Raw genomic sequence first — 23172 nt, forward strand, 5'->3', positions numbered from 1 at the left:
TTGCGTGCGTTTGCCATTGTGATAAATCATTTTTCATGAATGATCCTGCATAATATCTGACACCACTGTTTATTTATTTATTCATTTATTTATTATTATTTTTATTATTTTTATTATGAGAGAAACTGTTTTTTTTTAATCAATGCATAATATATGTCATTTCTTATCCTATAATTTCCACAAATTCCGCATTAAGGTGAGTTGAACCCCGAACTTCCTTGATAGCACATTTTATTATTTCACCTTCACACCTTGTTCTCGGGACTCGGTTCTTCCTATAATGCCATATCATATGATTCTCTCTCTCTCTCACTCTCATCCTTGTGGATAAGCGTAGTTTACAATGACAAATTGGAACATACCAGACATATTGTTGAGTGGATGTAACTTGGGTAAAGGGTGATTTTATGTGAAGGACCAACATAAATCTGTCATATAAGCACCACTAAATGGAAGAATAAATGGCGAGACTGCACCAAAGCAGGACGTTCTACTACAGCTACATTTCACCAGTCATGATAAATTAAGAGGGTTCGTGATCCATTAAAAACATCCTTTAGGCATAGATGATTTTTTTTTGCTTGGATTGAAGAGTTCTTGTCTTTTAGAACAAACTCTTCACCCGGACGTAGTTTTTATCTCTTCATCTGAATAAAATTCTTAGTCTTCCCATAAAATAAATGGCAGCTTAGCTGAAGGGATGAAGATGGTGCATAAACACTGCAAGTATAGGAACTATTTCCTATACATCACATTGATACAAGCATACACATTTAAACTGTTGACAATAGTTTTTATACAACCTTTTATCTAGGTTGCTGGGCTAAAGTCCCATGATGAAAGAGAACCTATAAATCTAGAGGTAGAGCAATCATAGAACCATGAAAGAAAGTGGCAATTGTCCACTCCTTTGAACCTAACGAGTTTTTTTTAATCATCAGCGTTATCATCATGCCATATTACCAATATTGTACGCAATATTAATTGCAAGCACTCCATGAAAGGATTCAACATTCATTGCAAGCACTTCATAACAAAATTCAAAGTAGACACGTAATTATCTGAATAGAACACTACACTTTCTTGCAGCTTTCAAAGAAAAGAATGTAAAAGATTCAAGATTGATCCAAAGCTAAAAGCATCCTAACTATGGAGAAGGAAAATGTATGATTACAAAAAAATGCCAAAATGCAGGAGAACTTAGGGACTACATCTCAAAACTTAGATCATGATGTCGATATTAATGAAGAAAATACAAGACATGAATGATTAAAAAGCTCTAAAATTCTGCAGCTAGTAAAAGGCAAAGAAAAGATCTCTTGAATAGTGGAACGGGAACCAAATTTGAGTGTTTCAAAATTTAAGCATGCCTCATCCCTAAATGTGCAATTGTGCATGCCTACTCATTCACATAGATTAAAAATTCTCTTACAGAATGCAATTTTTTTATTTATGAAAGTACACATGATCGATACATAACAGCAACTCAACAAAACTTATAAGATTGATTTCTTTGATGTTGGGGGAAAATTTGCAGTCATCTATTACAGGAGTATAGCAACTACTAAAATAGTTTTATCATGGCTATATCACCGGTAGAATGCAATCAATGCATGTTATAGTGACACCATCTTAAATTAAGGACAGGAATTAACTTAACTTAAAACAAAGAAATCATAAGTAGAACTATCCAAAGGCATCTAGGAAAGGAACAATGAGGACAAATGATCCTCATCCTCAATCTGGTTGGGGATGGTGAAACTGTGCACCATACACCATCTTTTGCCTCTGTATTAACTGAAGAGTTGCATTAGTCCACTCTCCAGCCCCAGTTTTCAAGAGGGAACCTACTTTTTTGAGGAAAAATATATTCGGTAGATTATTCCCTAAGGCTTTTTGGAGACATTCTACATAGAACCAAGACTCCAAGAGTCTTAAAAAAACCTGAGAAGGCCAATAATGACCCATTAATCCTTGCCTCCTAGCTAAGCCAATATGGCATATGAATCTGATAACCCATAGGTCTTATTTGAAGCTAGAAGAAAAGGGAAAAAGTACACAACCTCCCACCCCCGGCTGTTGTTTCTCCCTAGGACATGGAACCACTAAAGTTTTAAACGTAACATTTCACTCTCTCTGTGGTATTAATAATATATGAAAACTGATAAATATCCATCAAGATAAACAATAAATTGCTAAGGTGATGACACATGTTAATATTCAGAGTTACATTTTGATGTAAAACAATATCGCATGCGAATTTTGTATTACACTTAATACCCCATGGGGTTAAGTCTTACATAATTAAAAGTTTATATTTACACATAAAATAACACCACACGAATTAGTGTTACACTCATTACTTAGATTTTGTGTTTTTATGGCAAACTATAGGAAGATTTGTAAATTTTTCTCAAGAACAAACTGCAAATATGCTTACCAATAGGTCACTTTCAGAAACACAGACACCTCACCTCTATTAAGATTTCTGAATCATTTTATCAAGAGGTCACCTAAAAAAAAAAAAAAAATTCCAAGTGATTTTGTACAGGTTAATCATCTGTATCAATAATGACATCTCTAGAAGCACTCTTGAAGGATTTATTCAAATTCCAAAATCATCAAATCAAACCCAATTTTATTTTTCTACTAACACTATTTCATTTCCCCTACTTAATAGCGAATTCCAAGCTCCAATATAACTAATAAGGGTAATTTCAATATATAGGGTCAGTTTGGATAGAACTTATTGCTGAAAACTGAAAACTGAAAACTGTAGCAAAATAATTTTAAAATGTGTGAATAGTATCGCGGGACCCATTTTAATGAAAAAGTTGCTGAAAAGTGAAATTTGTGGGTCTGTGAACAGTGCACGAATGCACTGTTCGCAGAAGATTGGGTCAACACTTGCGGCTGGAGGAAAAAAAAAAAAAAAACTGAAAACGCAGACGCAGGAATAAGTGCAATCCAAACGCCCTCATAGTAATGTTTACAATCAATTTTATAACTAAATTTTGTCATTTCATCAATTAACTTTTAACAAGAAAAACTATGGCAAAATTTCTATTTACCAAGGGTAATTTCGTCAATTATTCCTCAGCTCCAATCAAATGAGTTTCGAGGAGGGGCTTGAGATAATTATCTTACCAACTCGTGACTCTATCACTGCACAGAACTAATTCTGTTATGCAAAAGAACCAACCTCCCGTCAGCACCACTATCCAAGTCAATCTTTCACTGTCTAAAATTTCTGATTGACTCCCATCTAAAAGATCAACGGCTTAGATTCGAAAATCAAAATTTATACTATTACAACAAACTCTCCCGCTAAAAAAACCCGCATAATCCATGGTATATAAAAACTTAAAAAGCAAGAGCAATTCTAACAGCTTTTCCCTCCTAAATTTTCAAGCTCTTCAAAATCTCTCTCATGCCTTTGAAGGGAGAGAAAATTTTTCTTTCATATAATGGCTTTTTTTTTTTCCCCTGGCTCTCCTTATGAACTTGATGCATCTCTGTTTGTATATTAATTGGAAAGTTTTTTCCAACATGCAGTGAGGCATATTCCTATTTTGATTTGCCATTCTGCCCTCCTGGAGGTAAGAACAACTTTTAACTCTCTTGGTTTTGTGGAAAAATCATTAACATTATCTGCTCTCACATTATTATAAATATATAAATTACAAAATTTAACTTGTTACAATTTTACAATTTGCACATATTCGTCTTATGAACATAGTTTCTAGGCATAGATAATTAATTCATTGGTTCTATTGTAATTAGAGACATCCAAATTATAATCCACTACGATTATGATTGGAAAATTGTTAGCTCCAAACTAGTTTGGAGCTCTCTTCATTTAACTTATTATATGGCAGTTTATAAAATCATCCATATGTAGTTTTCATCGTGTAACTTTTTGTAATAAGTCATGTAATTTGTCTATATATTTATATAATATCTAAAAACTGACGGATAGTATTTATTGTTGTTACTCTCTTGTTGAACCATACTAGCGTAGCATTTCAGTCTAATTCAGTCTCATTTGGTTTATTTTGGTCCTGTTCGGTCTATTTTGGTCTAATTAAGCCTACTCAGGTCCTATCGGTCTACTTAGGTCCAATTCAGTCCATTCAGGTCCAATTATATCCATTTAGTCTACTTCGGTTCTATTGGTCTACTTAGGTCCTATTGATCCACTTCAGTTTTATACCATCTGTTTGGTCCACTTCTTTCCTATTAGTCCACTTGGGTCTCATTTGATTCATTTAGTCCAATTCGGTCCAATGTAGTTCATTTGGTCTATTTTGGACTAATTGAACATTAAATTGATTCTTTTTGTAGGTTTCCTTTTCAGTTTTGAGCTCAAAAATTCTTTTTTTTTTTCTTAATTTTTAGGTTGAAAAGAATGAAATTTTATTATATTTTGAGCCAAACTCTTAATTTTTTGGTTTTAAAAAAAGAAAACAAAATAGGCATTAGAAATTAGAGATATTGGCTAAAAATAACGATAAAAATGATAAATATTCAAAAGATTACCTTAAAACTCAAGTTTCAATAATATAGGCATTCTAATTATATTTGAAAAGAAAAGAAAAATAAATGCTACCATTCTAAACTTATATAGTTTTTTTTAACTTAATGTAACATGTAACATGTCTTCCATGAAATGTGGGTGTACATTTTTTTATAAATTATCTTGAATAGGTTCAAATTGGTCTACTAATTATAGTATACCTAAAAAAAAATTTTAATAGCATAATTAATAGTCATGAATATTGGATAGTCTTATAAATTACCATGTAATAGTCATGATTAGCATTCCTATGCACTTACCATCGAGAAGGGTGGTTTAGTGGTCTTGGTGTGAACGCAAGAGTGCAACATTGCTTGAGGTCCCATGTTCGAACCCCAAAGGGTGGAACGTTAAAATTCTCTCCTGTAGCTAGTCTAAGGGTATTAGCCTTCTAGTGGGGCTAGGATGAGGTTTGTTGTTACTCCAGACTACAGTAGCTATAATTCAATCCAACATTCCATAGCGGGTGAGTGCCCCAATAGTCACGCCCATGCGGTCTACCACAATGGTCGCCCCCGCTCACCCATTTCATTCATAAAAAAAAAAAAAAGAGCATTCTTATGCACTTTCTAACAGACATCTCGATGTATAGATCCAATACCTGACAGGAAGATATCCTTTAAAGAACTTTTAGCAGGGGATTGCTATGTCAACACTCCGTATGAATTGAGGTTCAAGATGGGAACAACAGGGAAACTCCTTTGTGAGAAAAATCTCACAAGAGAAGAAGTTGCAAAATTTAGAAATGCCATTGGAAACAAATATATGTACGAGATGTACTTCGATAGCATTCACTTGTCATAGGACATTGGAGAAGATACTAAGGATTCCTTTTGCGACTACATCTGTTCAAGTCGTAGGTTTTTTCTTATCAATCACCTGCGCTTTTATCCTCATTACTTAGGAAACAAAGTGACAGAAATACATGTTGTTGGTGACCATGATTCTGCTTTGGATATAACTGAAGATGCTGAAATCAAAGTCAACTTCACTTATTCTGTCTTCTGGAAAGAATTTGAATCCAAGCAAGAGAATCAGGATTGGGTTCGTGACTTGTCGGAGCACATTGGAGAAGATAATCCTATGCATTATACTGCTGCTATCATCATTTGCGGCTGGTTGTGTTTGCTTTGTGCAGTGATTGTGCTATACCTTAGATATTATTTTACTCGGTATCACTCCATCTCTCCATTCCTTACACTGGCGGTTCTACTTCCGCGTGAGGGTGGTCCTAGGACCACCCTCACTTGTCAAGAAAATATGCAAAAAAAAATTTATATAAAAGTTTATGTTTAAATTAATATGTTCTGGGACCACCTTTACTTGAAAATATTGTATATATATATTTTAAAAATATATATTATTTACTAAATTAACATATTTTGACCAATCTAATAAAATTATTGAACACTTTTACTTGAGACTCATAAGAATTTGAGTTCAATAAATATAAAAGTAATTCTACATCCACAACATTTTCACAATAAATTGTATCTGGTAAGCTATTACTAATTCTAATTTGGGTTCAATATTAATATGTTTTACCCACCAATAACAGACTAACAACTTATTGCATAAAATTTGTTATGAAATTATTGTGATCACTTTATTATTCTCATATCAACATTTTCAATTTGTACTTTAGCTTTTATTAGTCTATTTTTTTTTCTTATTCTCTTTGTTAATACAAAAAATTGTAATATTTCATATATTTGCGTGTTTTTTTGTGATATTAATATATTCAAATTATCTTTTTATTAAATTTGAAATAATTTAAGTTTTTTAGTGATTATCTTAAAAATAATTTCTAGAGCCGCACTGATTCTTTACGTTGTAACTGTAGTTACAAGCAGGACATTGTAATGACATATATTCAGCTAAATCTAATGATGATTAAATCAACTTCCACTGCGGGAATTCTTTTGGAGATGTAATGGTAGAAGCTACAGGGGTTATATGTCCATGTCATATTCATGGTAATGCATGTAGATGTCCTCAGTACTCGTCCCTACTTGGGGCCATTCTGGGTGGTGGAACTCAACAATTCATTATGTAAGCCGTATCTGCCACATGCTTGCTAATTCAATTTTGTTTTCCCAATTCTGAATTCTCGCGTCTCTTGAGTCTTGACAAGACTTTATTGCCTTAATCCATTCTTTTGTTGAGAGATTATAGCAATTTCAGGTTTTTTGGTCTGATTTTATTATGAAAGACAGTCTTTTGCGTAAGCTATCTTCAACATTCAGCAAATTATTATTAAAAAAAAAAAAAAAAAAAGCTATCTTAAACTTGCTTACACTTGGCTCCCTCAGTTAGACTACTCACAGGCATACTAAAGTTACTTCAATACATTTATAAACTGACATGACTATAGATGTAATTAGTATTATTCCAATACATAATAAAATTTTCTTTTTGGAGATTCAAATAAAGGTCTTTATTACTATTTTGTAATGTACACATCGCTTTTGTAGTATCCCAAGTATTACTTAAGAAAAAATGTCATGAATCTCTGAAGAAGTTGTAGTTTCATAATAAACGAGTGCAGATTGGGGTGTGATGTGCATACTGTATACAGAATACATGACTAAGTAATGATAGTCAGATTTAGTGATAAGTTGGGAATGAACAAAAGTTTTTTCTGATTATTCGATAGTTGGGAATGTACAGAAGTTAAAAAGATGAATGATAAGTCGTTAAGGAAATATGCATGGAGTAATGACACAAGCACCATTTCCTATCAAAAAAAAAAAAAAACTTCACAGATTTCATGACATTTTTTTCTTGTTTGTTGTTCTGACAAACCTTACCAAATGCTCATCTACATTTTCATCCTCTTACGGGTGGTTTACCTAAAATGACTTCTATTAGTTGTTACTTTAGCATGCTGATGCAAATTTGTAAGCCATTCAAGTCTTATGTTGCATATGTTTGCATAGTAGTGAACTAAGTGACTATAATAAAGAACCCTAAAAGGGGCTTCATCCATTAAACCACTCTGCCAAAGGCAATTAAGGAGGCCGAAACAATATTTACTTTTTTTGTGCGCAAAACAATATTTATTTATTTTTTTGGGTAAGTTGCTCAAAACAATAAATTAAGGAGGCCGAAACACAGGTTTCTATTTTAAGAAGTTGATCCATATATCAAAGCTGTAGTTCACTTTCCAAAGACATTTATTTACAGGGAAATTCGTGTCACACAAGCTTCGATGTGTATAACTTCATGAACCACATAGATGTCACCCTTCCCAATCTCAGGAACTAGCAATTGTCGGTCAAAACCACGCAATTTGAACAAAGGAGCATTACCTACTGAAAGAACTACTTACTCAAAGCCCATAAGGAAAAATGCATGTCAAACAAACATACACATTGGAAAAAAAGATGAGGTTAGCTGCCTTTGAATATTTAGGGACTATTGTATCATAGTTCCGATAAAAGGATCAAATGAGCCGTCTTTTGAAGTTACGAGTAGTTGATTGGTAAGTACGGACTAGCAATCCAACTCCTATACCAAGTCCAACGCAAATGCCAAGGCCAATCCCAACACCAACCCTTACACCAGCATTGAACCAGGATAATTCGCCATCTTCACCATCTATGTATTCTGTCCTCCAGTACATGTTGTTGTAGTCATCTTCATTTTCTGTTTTGTAGGCTCTGTAATCTGCCACCTACAATTCAAAAAACCCAATAATTGGGATTAAAATAGTCAAGCATACATAAGATATAAAGTACACAGCTAACAAAACAACAAAAAGCATATCAGTTCACAAGTAAGGCTAAGAAAGGTAGCAGTATTTGCTTTTAACAGTTCTAGATTAACTAAATCTCTCTTCTATGTATGCGGCAACCTAATCCAGCCAAACATGGTGACTTGTTTGATGAACCAACAATGTAAATGGCCCAACTGGTGGTTCACATCCATTTGAGTTAGCTTACCCAAAAAAAAAAAAAACTGCCACATAAGCAAATACTAGATGGAAGAATAAACAGCAAAACAGCACCAAAGTAGGACATTCAACTTTGACAGCTACTTTTTACCGGTCATGATAAATTAGGGAGTTCATGATTCAATATTAAAGAAACTTAGCCGAAGGGATGAACATGGTGCACATACATAGCAAGTACAGGAACTATTTCATATACATCAAATTGACACAAGCATAAGCATTTAAGTGATGACAATAGTTTTTATACAACCTTTTGTCTAGGTGGCTGGACTAAAGTCCCATGATGAAAGATAATCAAGCAAAATGTAGAGGTAGAGTAATCATAGAACCATGAAAGAAAGTAAGTGGCGATTATCCATACTTTTGAACCTAACAAGTTTTTTTTTTTCCTAAGCATTATCCATATCATCATGTCAGAGTACCATTACAGAATACTCAATATTAATTACAATAACTCCATAAAAAGATTCAACTTTTATTACAAGCACCCCATAATAATATTCAATATTAATTACAAGCACTCCATAAAAATATTCAAAGCAGACACATAATCATCTGAATAGAACAACACTTTCTTGCAGCTCCCAAAGAAAAGTATCTAAAAGATTCAAGACTGATCCAAAGGAAAAATTTGCAGAGGGTTTCATCAAAGCTAAAAGCATCCTATGGAGAAAAAAATTGAATGATTACAACAAAATGCCAAAATGCAGAAGAACCAAGGGGCTACATCTGCAAACTTATAGATCTAGATGTCAATAATAAATGAAGAAAACACAAGACATGAATAATCAAAAAGAGCCAAAACTCGGCAGCTTACTAACTCCAAGTGCACCAGTGTTCTCATCTAGAAGGCCACATGCCACAATCAACAACAGGCAAAGAAAAGATCACGTAAATAGTGGAACCGAATTTCAGAACTCTCAGAAAACAAAGATACTGAAGCTCTTGACACAATACAAATGTAGCACCCTCATCCCCAAATGTGCAATTGTGCATACCCACTTATTCACAGAGATTAAATATTCTGAGAGAACGTAATCAATCCATAACAGCAACTCCATAAAACTTATAACATTGATTTCTTTGATGTTGGGAGAAAATTTGAAGAGTCATCTATTACAGGAGTCTAGTGACTACTAAAATAGTTCTCTCAAGGCGATATCAACAGCGGGATGCATGTTATAGTGACAGACAATGAAATTAAGGACAAGAATTAACTTAATAATGATATCCTGTGTGCACGGACAGCAGGGGAGGAAAAGAACCATCTCAGTATTAAACACTGTGCTAATCCTTCATCAGTTTAGTAAGTTTGAGAAACATTCAATATACGTGACAGCCAAAAAAATATCCTGTGATTTTTTCTGGCTAATATGTAGTCTCTTTGGAAAGTACGAGTACAAATCACCTCTCTCCACTAATTCAACGTGCATTAATGTTAAAAACTCGTCAGACAAAATTTTTGTATCAGTCAAGGATATCTGAGCAGGAGTAAATTTACTGGCTCAGTTGAAGCTGATTAAGGAACTAAATAGAAAAATCATAAAGAGCCCATCTAAGCTCAAGCACTTATAATGTAGTTGCCACTTGCCAATATGGCCTCCGGAAGAAATCGCCCAAAAATATTGGAGTGGGCCCCACATATACGGACCATCCTCCACGTGGCATTTAGATGAGGCTCGTGCACATCAGACTATGACAGAAGATGGGTATTGAAAACAATGCAACAGAAAACAAAAAGGATGAATGCCTATCCTTTATAACTTATGTGCCCTGCCCATACCCCCTCAAATGACACTTCTAGGATAAGATTCACTTCACCGGCCCAGACATCCAAAACTTGGAACTTTTTGTAACGGGAAACATGTTTCGACACAGGAAGCATATAGCTAGCCATAACAGAAAGGTAAACAAACATGATTCTCTACTGCACTGTTGTTTTGGATCACAGAACTCTTCCAATGGAGGGGTTGTTCAGTACCCTTAAAAAATGCAAATTATTGTACTGTACTAAAGCACTAGATTAATGCCAATAAATTAAAACCAGAGAAACAAAGAGAACATCACAAAATTTGAATTCTAATGTAAAACATTATCTAGTAGAATACCTGTAGATCATCAGCAGACACATTTTTCTGGGATTCAGCTGTATCATACTCCGGAATTGCATCCAAAGTGCCCTTCCGATTGTACTTTTTTCGAAAACTAAGCTGTAAGGTCTTGGTCAAGATGATCGGGGTTCCAGAGAAGGAGCCTGCAACATAAACCTCGATTGTTGGTGTAGGGAATTCGGGGCCATCAAGATGTTTCCCCTTTAAGAATCCAGTGCCTGCGTTGATCACTGATTCACAATTCATGCTCCATCGCTTGGTACTGTTTTTCGATTCCCCAGTGAAACCATTGCTATTAGACATCTCCAAAACCCCAGAGAGAATTAGATCATCTTTATCAAAAACCTCGAATTTTATACTCCTTGTCAATTTTACACTATCTGTGCTCACAAATGTGGCTTCATCCGATTTCTTATCTACCCGATCCCTTCTAAGAAGGGAAGAGGCTCCATCAGAATAACTGCAACTTCTTGCACCATTTACTTTCAAAAGGGTGTCAGGGCTTGAAGGAATATGATTCAGAGTAAGAAACTCAGGAGTTGAATCATCGACACGAAAATTGCTGATCCTCACATAGAAGACTCTCAAATCAAACCATGGTGATAATAGTTTTGTGTAGGGTTGGTACCTAATAATCTGAAGGCTGTGATTGGCTGCTTCACCATTGCCCAATGTCTCACAAGGATCCTCCATAATTCAGAAGCTCAATCCTCACTAATTCGACATTGGAGGCAACATGTGAGTTGGAATCAGATTGCCAGCAACAACCTATTTTAACCCAAAGAAAAACATATTTAAATAATAACATACAATAATTCAGCTTTTTTATCCTAGCTTTTGGGTAAGTTTAGAAACATAAAAATAGGGAGAAAACAAAAAAAAACAAGAATAAGAAAAAAAAAAAAAAAACTTAGAATCCAGATGTTAGTCAATATCTTATATCTATATAAACAGAAAAAAAGCTAAATAAAGGTTCACAAGCCAATTATTATAAGTATGACTAAAAAATAAAACCAAAATTTTAGGAACAGAAACCCTTGATCTATGGAAAAAAATGAAGACCAAATCACAACTGAAAGATGATGCTGGTTGACCAGGAAACCAAAAAAATAGTGTATGTATGCTCTAATATGTGTGAAATACAAATTTCACTTTCAGAGAGTTAAACTTCATGCTTTTCCTCAAATTCCACCCTCAAAATAAAGTTCAAGATGGATCATTTAATCTTAAGAAGAATGAAAAAAAAAGAAATGCAGAATTTATCATTGCAGGAATATATCACAGAACAAGAAATTAAACGATTTGGATTTGTAAACAAAAAAAAAAAGTGTACCCACCAGCAACCCCATGGATTTATAGCCAAGCCAACAGAAATTTCACTTCTATATCTTCATTATCATAAACTAAAGATTGAACAACCTATCAACTCTCCGAAGAAAAAACAGATAAAGAGAAACGATGAATATATATTTCAAAAAAACAAAAAGAGAAGCCAGATTCATATCCCAACAAAACTGCCGGCTATTAGAAAAAACCACACGCGTCACAACACCCCGCCAGATCTCTCTCTCTCTCTCTCTTTCTCTCTCTAGAATGATACAGAACCACAAACAAATTAATTGTAATTTTTTTTTCCTCAATCAGAATATACTTACCATGAAAAAAAAGAAAAAAACTTTGATCGACAATCTCAAATTGAGTTATACAATATGATTGATGACACCCATATATTTCTTATGCCGACTTCTAAAAGGTAAAAATCGCTTTCAGTCCACCAAAGGTTGTTGTTGTATAGCTTTCGATTTTCCCAAATGCGCAAAACTCGTGGCCACCGATCTATGATACCAAAATACTAATACTAGGACGACTCTCGGTCTTCAATAATCAAGTTGTCAACCGCTTATATATTTTTATTTTTTCGTGGGTCAGATGTTTCGACGAAGTTACAGAATATAAGTTGTAGCTCTGTACTAGATTAAGACTAGCTAGGCCTAGTTGTAGGAGTTATCTGATTATGACCAAGATAGATATATATATATATATATATAAAGTGTGACACATAAAAATAAAAATAAAGTGTGAAATTGCGTGATGGGATGGGAGAATTTTTGTAATTCATATCACAATCACGATCCGTTGGTGTAAAATGATAAATTTTTATCATAATTTGTCATGTATTAAAACTATGAGTAGAAGAAGTTTTGACAAAAATTATGCAATTTTATGTAGTCTAAACATTACTTTTTAAGATAATTATTAAGTATTTTTAAAATATCATAAATATATATTCATTTCTTCACGTATCTATAAAACCTATTAATTAAACTTACTATAAAACCCACAATTTATATAAAATAAATAAATACTATAAATGTGTGCTTTTAAAATATTTAATAATTTTCCTACCTTTCATATCATAGGAACTAGGAAGGTTCTGGTTTATTTTTATTTTTTAATTTTTGGTTGTAAATAGAATTGTACCTTTGGTCACGAGGGTATATTATCTTAGAAGGAAATGGGCGAATCTGACCCGCTTATTCCGATCTTATCGGATTAGGACTAGGAGGCAAGAATTTGCTTTCACTAGGGAGGCTGGTCCCTTTTTGATTTTGAAAGGGATGTGAAAAGCTTAGAGACTACATAACGGCCCTAACCTTAACCACGTGCCTCCTCAGCCGTTGTTTGTCTTAGTTGCATTCTCATTAACAATTGTAAATGGAAATTTAACATAAATGCACAAAAAGAGCTCAACAACTAAATTTGTAAAATTTTACCATATTCAATTTTTTTTACAATTGTGCTACAGTGTAATCTTAAATGTAAGATGACACTGTTGCACTTTAGTAAAAATATAATATATTTTAATTGATAAAGTGGAAGTGAGATAGGAAAAGAAAAAAAGAGAGTTATATTGGAATATATTATATTATTTTAGTGGGTAATATATATTATTTTAATGAGTAGAATAAGAAAATAAAAGTTAGGATGTTGGGTATATTGTAAAATAGTATGGTATAATTGATAAAGTAGCTTTTTGGGATGATAAAATAGAATATGATGACATTTTCCATTATGAATACTCTAACATACAAGTATTTTCAAAGATTACAAGTGGGAGATAAGCCTATTGGACTAGGATTTAAAAAATTAAAATTTATAGGAGTAAATCTGTAAAATTCTAGGATCAACTGTATATTTTTTGTGTGGAAGAATTACACTTTATCCCTTAAATTATCCTCATTTTTTATACTTATTTCATAATATATGAGAATGCATACTTATTCTCTTAAACTATATCTTTTTTACACTTATTCCATAAATTATGAGAATGTAAACTTTACCCTCTTAAACTATATAATTTTTATACTTATCTCATATATTATAAGAATGCATACTTACTTTTCTAAACTATTACCTATTAGATGGGGGTGCAAAGTGTTACACAAGTAGTAGTTTAAGGGATAAGTGTGCACTTTCATAGTTTAGAAGGGTAAATGTAAAAGGTATATAATTTTTTTTTTTTTTTTGAGAAAGTAAAAGGTGTATAATTTGGGGGGACATTCCTTACAATTTTATAAAATTATGAATATATCATAATATGTTGTTCATAAATTTCCTTCGAGAATGACCACATTTTATTTGTTCTTTCATGGGAGAGATTTTCTCCTTAATTTATGTTATAGGTTTGAAATTCAAACGGTGGCGAGAATTCTAGCTCATTAGATGGCATCTCATGATCTTAGTGATGGTCTCTAAGTTCAAACTCACATTTTTACATTTTAAACAACATTACACACTTTTTCACACACTTTTTCACCCACACGTATTTAAAAAAACTACAAAAACTCCATCTCAAACTACAAAAATTTTGATTTCAAATTACTTTACCAAACACTCCTTTAATATTGAGATTCTCGATGCCAAATTGAGGCTTAAATGTTTTCCTTATTTTGGATGTCACTCTTGAAAAACTATGTTACTTCTCATTTGAAGTATGCTCAAGATAGTCGAGCATGCATGTCATATTGTCATTATAAATGGCTGAACTATTTAGTTCATGAGGATCGAGCTGCTAGCTAAATTAGATCAAGCTATTTTAGGGTAATTACAAATTTACAATTATAGGTAACAACTAGCGTAGTTGCCATATTTGGAGAGTTTACAAAAGAGAGGAGTTGGGGGGGGGGGGGGGAACCATTCTTCTCTCTTCTTTTCCATTTTCCTATTTTTAAACAGTATTCGAATTCAGTCTCTCTAGTAGCTCTGGGCCTCATTCCAAAAAGCCATTCTCATGCCTTTCATTTACTCTAAACAGTTTATCCAAACAAACTGTATCTATCAAGAATGTTAGCGTATGGGACCATTGTTGTTAACATACATTGATTATTGAATTACATAAAATAAAATAATTAAAAAGAAAAAAAAAGCTTTTACAGAACCAATAAAATCTCACAATATTTTTATAATACATTGAGATGTCATGTCAAGTTATCATAATTCAAACTAAAGTAAAATAAACTATATTAGGACTCACCACAGTATAAAATAAGAGTGTTACCAAGATGTTATGAGAATATGTTATGCCCTTAAACTTTCTCACCAAAAAAATGATGATTTGCTTTGAAGTTGCCCAATAAATTGGAGGAAGACTAGGTAGTAGGTACTTTAAGAGTGGGAAGCTATGGCTTCTCTAGCTCACACACCAAATAATGAGGAAAAAGATAGAGGAAAGAAAAAATGGATTATAATGAGTTGGTCAACCTAAAAATTAAAGAGGAGGGTTCCAATCCTAATTTACGAAACACCAGTATTGATTTATTTGATTAATGGACTTACAGATTCAATAAAATCTCACAATATTTTTATAATACATTAAAATGTCAGACTGTCAGGTTACCATATGTCAAAGTAAAATAAGATAAACTATATTAGGACTCACCTGAGTTTAAAACAAGAGTGATACCAAGAAGTTATGAGAATTTGTAATGCCCCTAAACTTTCTGCCAAAAAAATGCTAATCTGTTTTGAAGTTGCCCAATAATTTGGAGGAAGACTAGGTGGTAGGTACTGTAAGAGTGGGAAGGGTTTCTCTAGCTCACACACCAGATAACGAGGAAAAAAAATAGAGAAAAGAAAAATATTGATTTATAATGAGTTGGTCAACCTAAAAATACCTAAAAATTAAAAAGGAGGATTCCAATCTTAATTTACAAAACACCAGAATTGATTTATTTGATTAATGGACTTCTACAAAAAATTCTCCTTAGAATATAAGTGTAAGTGCACAATTGCACCTGGACCCAAGAACAGTTATGGGCTCAGGCCCAATGAGCCTTAAACAATACGAATTTGTAGAGTGAGGGCTTTAAACCTAGGTTAGAAGTGTGTGGGGATTAAATGACAAACTAAAGATTGCCAGTACCTGGAAACAACAAGGAATAATGTAAATAGGCCTCCTCGGATGTAAGCCGAGAGTTGTTCTTATATTATATCTCTCTCTTTGTCTTTTTTATTTTTTAGGTTACAAAAAGTTCCGTCCCCTTTCTGTTCTAGGTTTCTTTCTTAAATACTCCTCTTTTTAATACCTTATACACGTGTTGTCCCAACTCCTCCCTTAGCCTAGATATTTCTTTTCTTAGTGCCTTTGAACAGTAACTAGAAGTTTCCCTTCCACTGTTCAAGTGTCACTTCCCCATTAATGCGGCCAGGGTGGTAGGTGCAGGATCTTTAATGTGGAGGTAGCAGCCTTTACCTTTGACATTTTTCCCACATCAGTGCTTCTAGGACATTCAAGGGTTCACCTCCTTTAACCATTGGTCTTGACCGTGTCATTCCCTATCCTTTACCATGAAGTCCCGGGTTCTCTGGTGTCAGTACGAGGGAAAAAACATCCTCGGCTGGATCTTCGGATCCTCGGCTTATGGGCCGACCCGTAATACTAACAGGCCCTAAACCCAAGAGCAGGTCGGCCTTCCTTAGCATGACCCATCGGCCCATATTCCCATCAAGGTATCTTTACTCCCCACAATAAGTGACCTTAAATAATTATTAATAAGGGGTCTAAGAGGAAAAATGTTCAAATTGTTAGATTAGTAATATATTGTAATTATCTCTTAAAAAAAAGGCATTGCATTCAATACACTAATTGTGATCCCTTTTCCAAAAAATTAAATCAAAATGTTTCATTTTGCTCTTATCTCAAACACATTATCCTCCCCTTGCCCAACTGAATTGTTTTCATTTTCACCTTTAATCTTGATTCCTATAGTTTTCAATTTCACCCTTACACCATCATGACAAATTGACAGTGATTCTCAGTGATGTTTTCATGGTATATGTTGATGTTTGAACGCATAAGAGATACTGTAAAAGTCAGACAGCACATAAGATAAAAACTACTGTCTTCACATCACATGCGAAGATGCTAGAGTATTAATTATTTTGAAATTGTTCACTGCATGATTGAAACCCCGGCAAGAGTCACATTTCCAACGCGATTAATAACCTTGGATCCTTCCTCAAAAAAAAAAAAAAAAAAAAAACCTTGGATACGGAAAGGGATACGCTAGTCGCCTCACTAGACTTTATCAGTGTTCGTATGGCAACAATACAAGAGGTTATTTGTTTTTACCTAATTAAAGGTAAGAGAAAAGATATAATTGTTGGTAGTTTTTATGTTTAATTGTGTGATAAAGTATAGTAAAGCTAGAATCTAACTTTATATATATATATACGCCAGGGAACGTGCGTAGTTTTATACACATTATGAACCAATACAATGCACACATATTTTGCATATAACACTCAAGATCAATATATAAAATCATTTAGCAAAAAAAAAAAATATATATATATATATACACACACAAAAATCAAATACCACTCCGTGAATATTAAGTGGTAATTTAATATTAGATTACCCATAAAAATATATCATATTAACTATATTATATCTACTTGTTAATTTATTTTTATCTAAATAAGTTGTTGTAAGGTCAATGGACCCAGGAATATGTGTGGGGTTGGCTCAAGAGTATTTGTTAGGCTAAAGGCCCAATCTGAGGACACTGAATGGTCTGAGGACATAAGAATGTCAACTCACAAAGCATTACTAAAAAGTAAGGAGATGATACATGAACAAGTATATCCAAGAAGATAGTCCGAGGAAGATCATATTCTTGGCTATGTGAAGTCAAGGTAGGAGAAGGGCTGGTTAACATCCACAGGCAATATTCTAGAAGACCCTACAGGTAAGGGTAAGCATGGTAAATGTGGAAGATAAGAAGAAGGGCAGTGAAATATCTAAGATAAAGTTGTCACCACCGCCCCGCATTGAATGTTTTACAACTGCTTATCTGGCCGCATTGATGAGGAAGTGAGGCCTGAGTATCAGGATTCAACCTTACAACTGCCTCCAAAGACTTTAGAGGAGGTGGATGAGACAAGTATCTAAATAGTAATTTGATCCATACGTGGAAGAGGGGAAGAAGAAGGGAGAAGATATAAAAGGAAAAGAGGAAGACGATTAGAAGGGGGGCAGGAGAAAGAGAGAAAAAACACTGTACACATTCGTCATCTATAGTTATAATCTCCTTTGGAAGAGATAATATAATTCATCCTCGACTTGTGTCCAAGGATAAATTTTGTCATATAAACTGCTCCTTGTGTATGACGTGGTGATTGAGTCCATCATCTTTGTTATCTAAGCATCACTAGAACCTAGTGATTGTATTGGGCTTTTTGAGCCCACTCCCTTCTCACTATTAGGTTTGGGCGTAAATTGTGCCCTTACAGTTGTGTTATCATAATTTTTTTCATAATATACTTTTCATTTTTAATTCTCATATAGCATTTTAGAAGTTTAATAAAACTTCAGCACAACTTAATTAAGTTTTTGTTAAACTCATAAAATAACTAAACTATAACAATTTCACACTATACGGTAACCATTTTGTGTTTAGAATTTTAGAGCTTAACTAGGGAAAAAAAATTCATTTTATGATTTTGATTATATAGTTAGTTCCAACTTTTATTACTTACACACAATTTTTTGGTATGGAACTTATACACAATTTTATGATAAATAATAAGTTACCACATAATAAATAATTTAAAGTTCTAACACTTTCAAAAGGTAGCAATATTTTTTTTGTACTTTCTTTTACTCTTGAATTAACTTTTTCCCTTTTCTTTCCTGTTTTGATGACTTTGACATAAAGGGAAAATTTTATTTATATTTTTTCATTCAAACTTAATCTATAAAACAGATACATTTAAAAAAAACTAAAAGAGAAACTGAAAATATATATTTGTAGGGTGAGTTTTGGCCCTTTTAATTTGGGTGTGGCTGGGGGCAATTGCCCCCCTTGGCTCCGTCCTTGCCTCCTTGGTGACAAAAAGATAATAGTTACCTTATTTATTTATTTATCTTTAAAAATGTTGTTTTAAAAATGGGTAAACTACATATTTGGTCTTTAATATTTACACTATATTTCAACTTGGTCCCTGACATTGCAAATATGTCAAAATAGTCCATAACTTTTTGATATATGAGTCAAAATGGTCATTGTCATTTAGTAATAGATGAAACATACTTATATGGCTAACAGTGATATTAAAATGTTAATTTTTATGCCACCTATATGCCACGTCACGTGCCCGGCCACATGATGTTAATTTAAAAAATCTACCTTTTCTTTAAATTAAAACAAATATCACTTTTTTCGATTAGTAAAAAAACTATTTTGATTTCAAATCTAGAAAACCCATTCAAAACTAATTTGATTTCATATTTTTCAATGAAATTTGCAGACATTTAATTGCTAGAGAATAAAAACTGTTAACGTGTATAGTATTGTGGGCTTTAGGCCCAACTAGATTACTTGTATAGCATACATTCTTGTACTACACTCTTACTTGTACTGCACTCATATGCCTCCTATATAAAGGCATTCATGTATATTGTTTCAGTGAGAAATACAATACAATCATTCAGTATTTCTAACATGGTATCAGATCCATTGCTCTGGCCTTTTTCTTAGCAGTCTTGTCTTTATTGGTGTTACTCCATCGCTTCTGCCGTCACAACAGCTGCCGCAGCCTTTCACCGTTGAACCTCCGACCTCTTCCAGACATCAACCTTGGGTTTCGGACTTGTAGCAGCCGTCGTTGAGGAGTTCCACACTGCAAAAACCACTACCCCTTTCTGCACCGCCACGACTCTTGCTCCGATCAGTTTTCTGCAAGTACCACTGAGATTGTCTTGGACCGATCTATACCTTAGTGGAAGTTGTGAAGCCATCAAAGCCTACATGTGCCCTCACGCACTACTTGAAGTTTCTATACTGCATCCCACATGCCGTCATCAGTCCAGCTTACGTCACCTGTGACGTCATCAGTGCTACATCAGCCCTAGCCTACGCTAGCATCCAGTCACCTGCTGATGTCAGCGCCACATCATCTTGCTGACGTCATCACCTCTGATAGAGTGGACCGTTGACTTTGACCGTTGACCGGGCGTTGACTTTGACTGTTGACTTTTTTAGAGTTGACTTTTTGCAGTCCAGATTCTCCTTACTCAGTTTTTCTTGTAAATTTCATTTTTGCAGCCTGTTTTTGCATATTGTGTCTCTAAATGGATAAAAATGATGTTTTTCTTCCTTGCCCCATCAATACTGTATTGGAGGGGAATAAGAATTACTTATCTTGGTCTCAAGCTATGCACAGTTTTCTTAAGGGTCGTATGCTCTGGCATTATTATACTAGTGCAATTACTATTCCTATGAAGGAAGTAAGTGAAGAAGATACTGCCTTCCTCAGTCGCATGATTGAATGGGATAGTCACAATCACATGATCCTCACATGGATTCGAAACACTTCCATTCCCTCCATCTCAAATCTGTTGGGCAGCTTTAATGATGCAAAATCAGCATGGGATATGTTGGCCAAAAGATACTCCACTACTCATGGATCCATGAAATATCAATTAGTGGTTGAATTGCATCAACTCTGGCAAGAACCAGGGCAATCCATCAATGAGTACTATGATTAGCTTCGCTTCATTTGGGACCAAATTGACATTTCTGATCCAACCCGGGCATGCTCAAAGGATGCTCAACAATATGCTGTTGTTAGAGATGAATTTTGTCTCTATGAGTTCCTGATGTCACTTCACAAGGACTATGAGCCCATTCGAGGTCAGCTTCTTAATCGCAGTCCTCCTCCCTCTCTTGGTACTGCTGTAAACGAGTTAGTAAGAGAAGAAACTCGCCTTGCAACTCTTCAAGCCCAGAATAAGTTCAATGTTCTGGCTCTTACTCCTTCTACTCCACCCAATAGAGCAACCTCAGCGATCAGGTGATCCCTCTGGCTCTAGCCATCGTCGCAAGCAGAACAACAAAAAGATCTGCAACTATTGCAAGCGTCCTGGTCACACTATTGAGACTTATCACCGTCGCAACAAATCTACTGCTGCAGTTGCTAATACTGACTCTACTCCGCCAATGCCTCTCATTTTAGCTGAGTCCCAGTCTTCTGGATTCACTATCAACCTCTCACCCACTGAACTACAGGAGATCATAGCTATGGCTGTTCGTATGGCTAGTAATGTATCTCTTTCCTTTGCTCTGTCAGTTTTACCCGGTAAGTCTTAAACTTGGTTTTTTTATTCTACCTGTTGCAATCACATGACACTTCACTCGTTCTTATTCTCCAAACTTGACCTTGCACCACATCCTCTAAATATTCATATAGCTGATGGTTCCACTATGCATGAGAATAGTCTAGGTTTTGTTTCGACCTCTAACATCTCTATTCCTAGGGTCTTCCATGTACCTGACCTATCCTATAATTTGTGTTTTATAGGACAATTAGCTGAACTAGGATATCGCTTTATTTTTTACTATTCTGGGTGCATTGTGCAGGATCCGAGGACGGGACAAGAGCTTAGGACCGGTCCTAAAGTTGGGCGTATATTTTCCGTGGACAATCTTCATCTTCCTTACCTTCTCTCGCACTTTGGCATTCTCGTCTTGGTCATGCACCCTCTTCTCGGGTACAACAGTTAGCTTCTAAGGGTCTGTTAGGTTCTGTGTCCAAAGACAATTTTGATTATACTTCATGCCAGTTAGGAAAACAGCCAGCTTTACCTTTTAATAATAGTGATTCTATTTCTAATAGCATTTTTGAGTTAATTCATTATGATGTTTAGGGACCTTCTCTTGTTGCTAGTATTGGTAGATCTCGATATTTTGTTGTTTTTATTGATGATTATTCTCGTTATAGTTGGATCTTTCCTATGAAATCTCGTTCTGAAATTTTGCCAATATATAGTAACTTTGCAAAAATGGTTGAAACACAATTCTCCAAACGTATCAAAATTTTTCGATCTGATATTGCTCTTGAATATACTCAATATGCTTTTCAAGCTCTATTACACTCCTATGGCACAGTACATCATCTAACTTGTCCAGGTACCTCTTAGCAAAATGGTCGAGCTGAACGAAAATTTCGTCACATTCTTGACACTATTCGTGCTCTTCTTCTTTTTGCCAAAGTTCCTCATCCATTTTAGGGTGAAGCTGCTCTTCATGTTGTACATGCCATTAACCGCATTCCAAGCACTATCATCCATAATCAAACTCTGTATGAGCACCTCTTTGGGTCATCCCCTGACTATCATCACCTTCGCTCCTTCGGATCTGCTTGTTTCGTTCTTCTTCAGCCTTATGAGCACAACAAACTTGAGCCTCGGTCAAGACTTTGTTATTTCCCTGGTTATGGCTAAACACAAAAGGGCTATCGGTGTTATGATCCTGTGTCTCATCGTCTTCGTATTTCTCGTAATGTTGTCTTCTGGGAACACCACTTGTTTGTTGAACTCTCTCATTTTCATTCTTTCCTAACTACCTCTTCTGTTTAGAAGTTTTTCCAGACAAGTCTCATGTTCCTTCTCCAAATACTCTTGATCCTTCTTTGGATTTCTCTATCCAACCTCCAGATATTTTTGACATTTCTTCTAGACAGGTTGAAGATGAATAGGTTGATGATGAGCTGCCCCAACTTGAGCCTGGGTCTCCTGCTCCCGTGTCGCTTGAAGATCCTCCACAAGACATTCCACCTCGCCACTCAACCCGGGTAAGATCCATTCCTACACATTTACTTGATTATCATTGTTACACTACCCTTGCTACACTCCACGAGCCTCAGACCTATCATGAGGTCTCCATTGACCCTTTATGGCATATTGCAATGAAAGAGGAACTTGAAACATTAACAAAAAACCATACTTGGGATCTGGTTGCTCTCCCTCCTAGACAGTCTGTAGTTAGTTGTAAGTGGATCTACAAGATTAAGAGTCGCTCTGATGGGTCCATTGAGCGCTATAAGGCTCATCTTGTTGCAAAAGGTTTTACACAGGAGTATGGGATTGATTATGAAGAGACCTTTGCTCTAGTTGCTCGCATCTCATCTGTTCGTGCCCTCTTGGCTGTTGCCGCTGCTAGAAAATAGGATCTTTTTCAAATGGATGT

At 34.7% G+C, this 23172-nt stretch overlaps 1 protein-coding gene across 2 annotated transcripts; it reads right to left on the reverse strand.

Moving 5' to 3' along the window:
• Positions 1–7694: 7694 nt before the first annotated feature.
• LOC142617323 (uncharacterized protein At1g01500) lies at positions 7695–12569 on the reverse strand. Of its 2 annotated transcripts, none has more exons than XM_075790128.1 (3): positions 12298–12569; positions 10640–11410; positions 7695–8252 (listed from the first exon to the last, which is right to left on the reverse strand). In XM_075790128.1, exons 2-3 carry the CDS (start codon positions 11333–11335, stop codon positions 8022–8024), a joined length of 927 nt encoding a protein of 308 aa, XP_075646243.1. In that variant the 5' UTR covers positions 11336–11410; positions 12298–12569; the 3' UTR covers positions 7695–8021. The 2 variants fall into 2 exon arrangements, with proteins under 2 accessions (XP_075646243.1, XP_075646234.1); XM_075790119.1 differs by lacking the exon at positions 12298–12569 and adding an exon at positions 11980–12274.
• Between the last annotated feature and the right edge of the window lie 10603 nt (positions 12570–23172).

This window comes from Castanea sativa, chromosome 1 (genome assembly GCF_040712315.1).
Source record: "Castanea sativa cultivar Marrone di Chiusa Pesio chromosome 1, ASM4071231v1".
Taxonomy (NCBI): Eukaryota; Viridiplantae; Streptophyta; class Magnoliopsida; order Fagales; family Fagaceae; genus Castanea; species Castanea sativa.

What these genes read in the sequence shown, in the direction of transcription:
- LOC142617323 (XM_075790128.1), bottom strand. Translation starts at nt 11,335, where the DNA reads ATGGAGGATCCTTGTGAGACATTGGGCAATGGTGAAGCAGCCAATCAC. An exon ending in TGTCTGCTGATGATCTACAG is followed by an intron (nt 8,253 to 10,639) that starts GTATTCTACTAG and finishes TTTGAATTGTAG; the next exon opens with GTGGCAGATTACAGAGCCTA.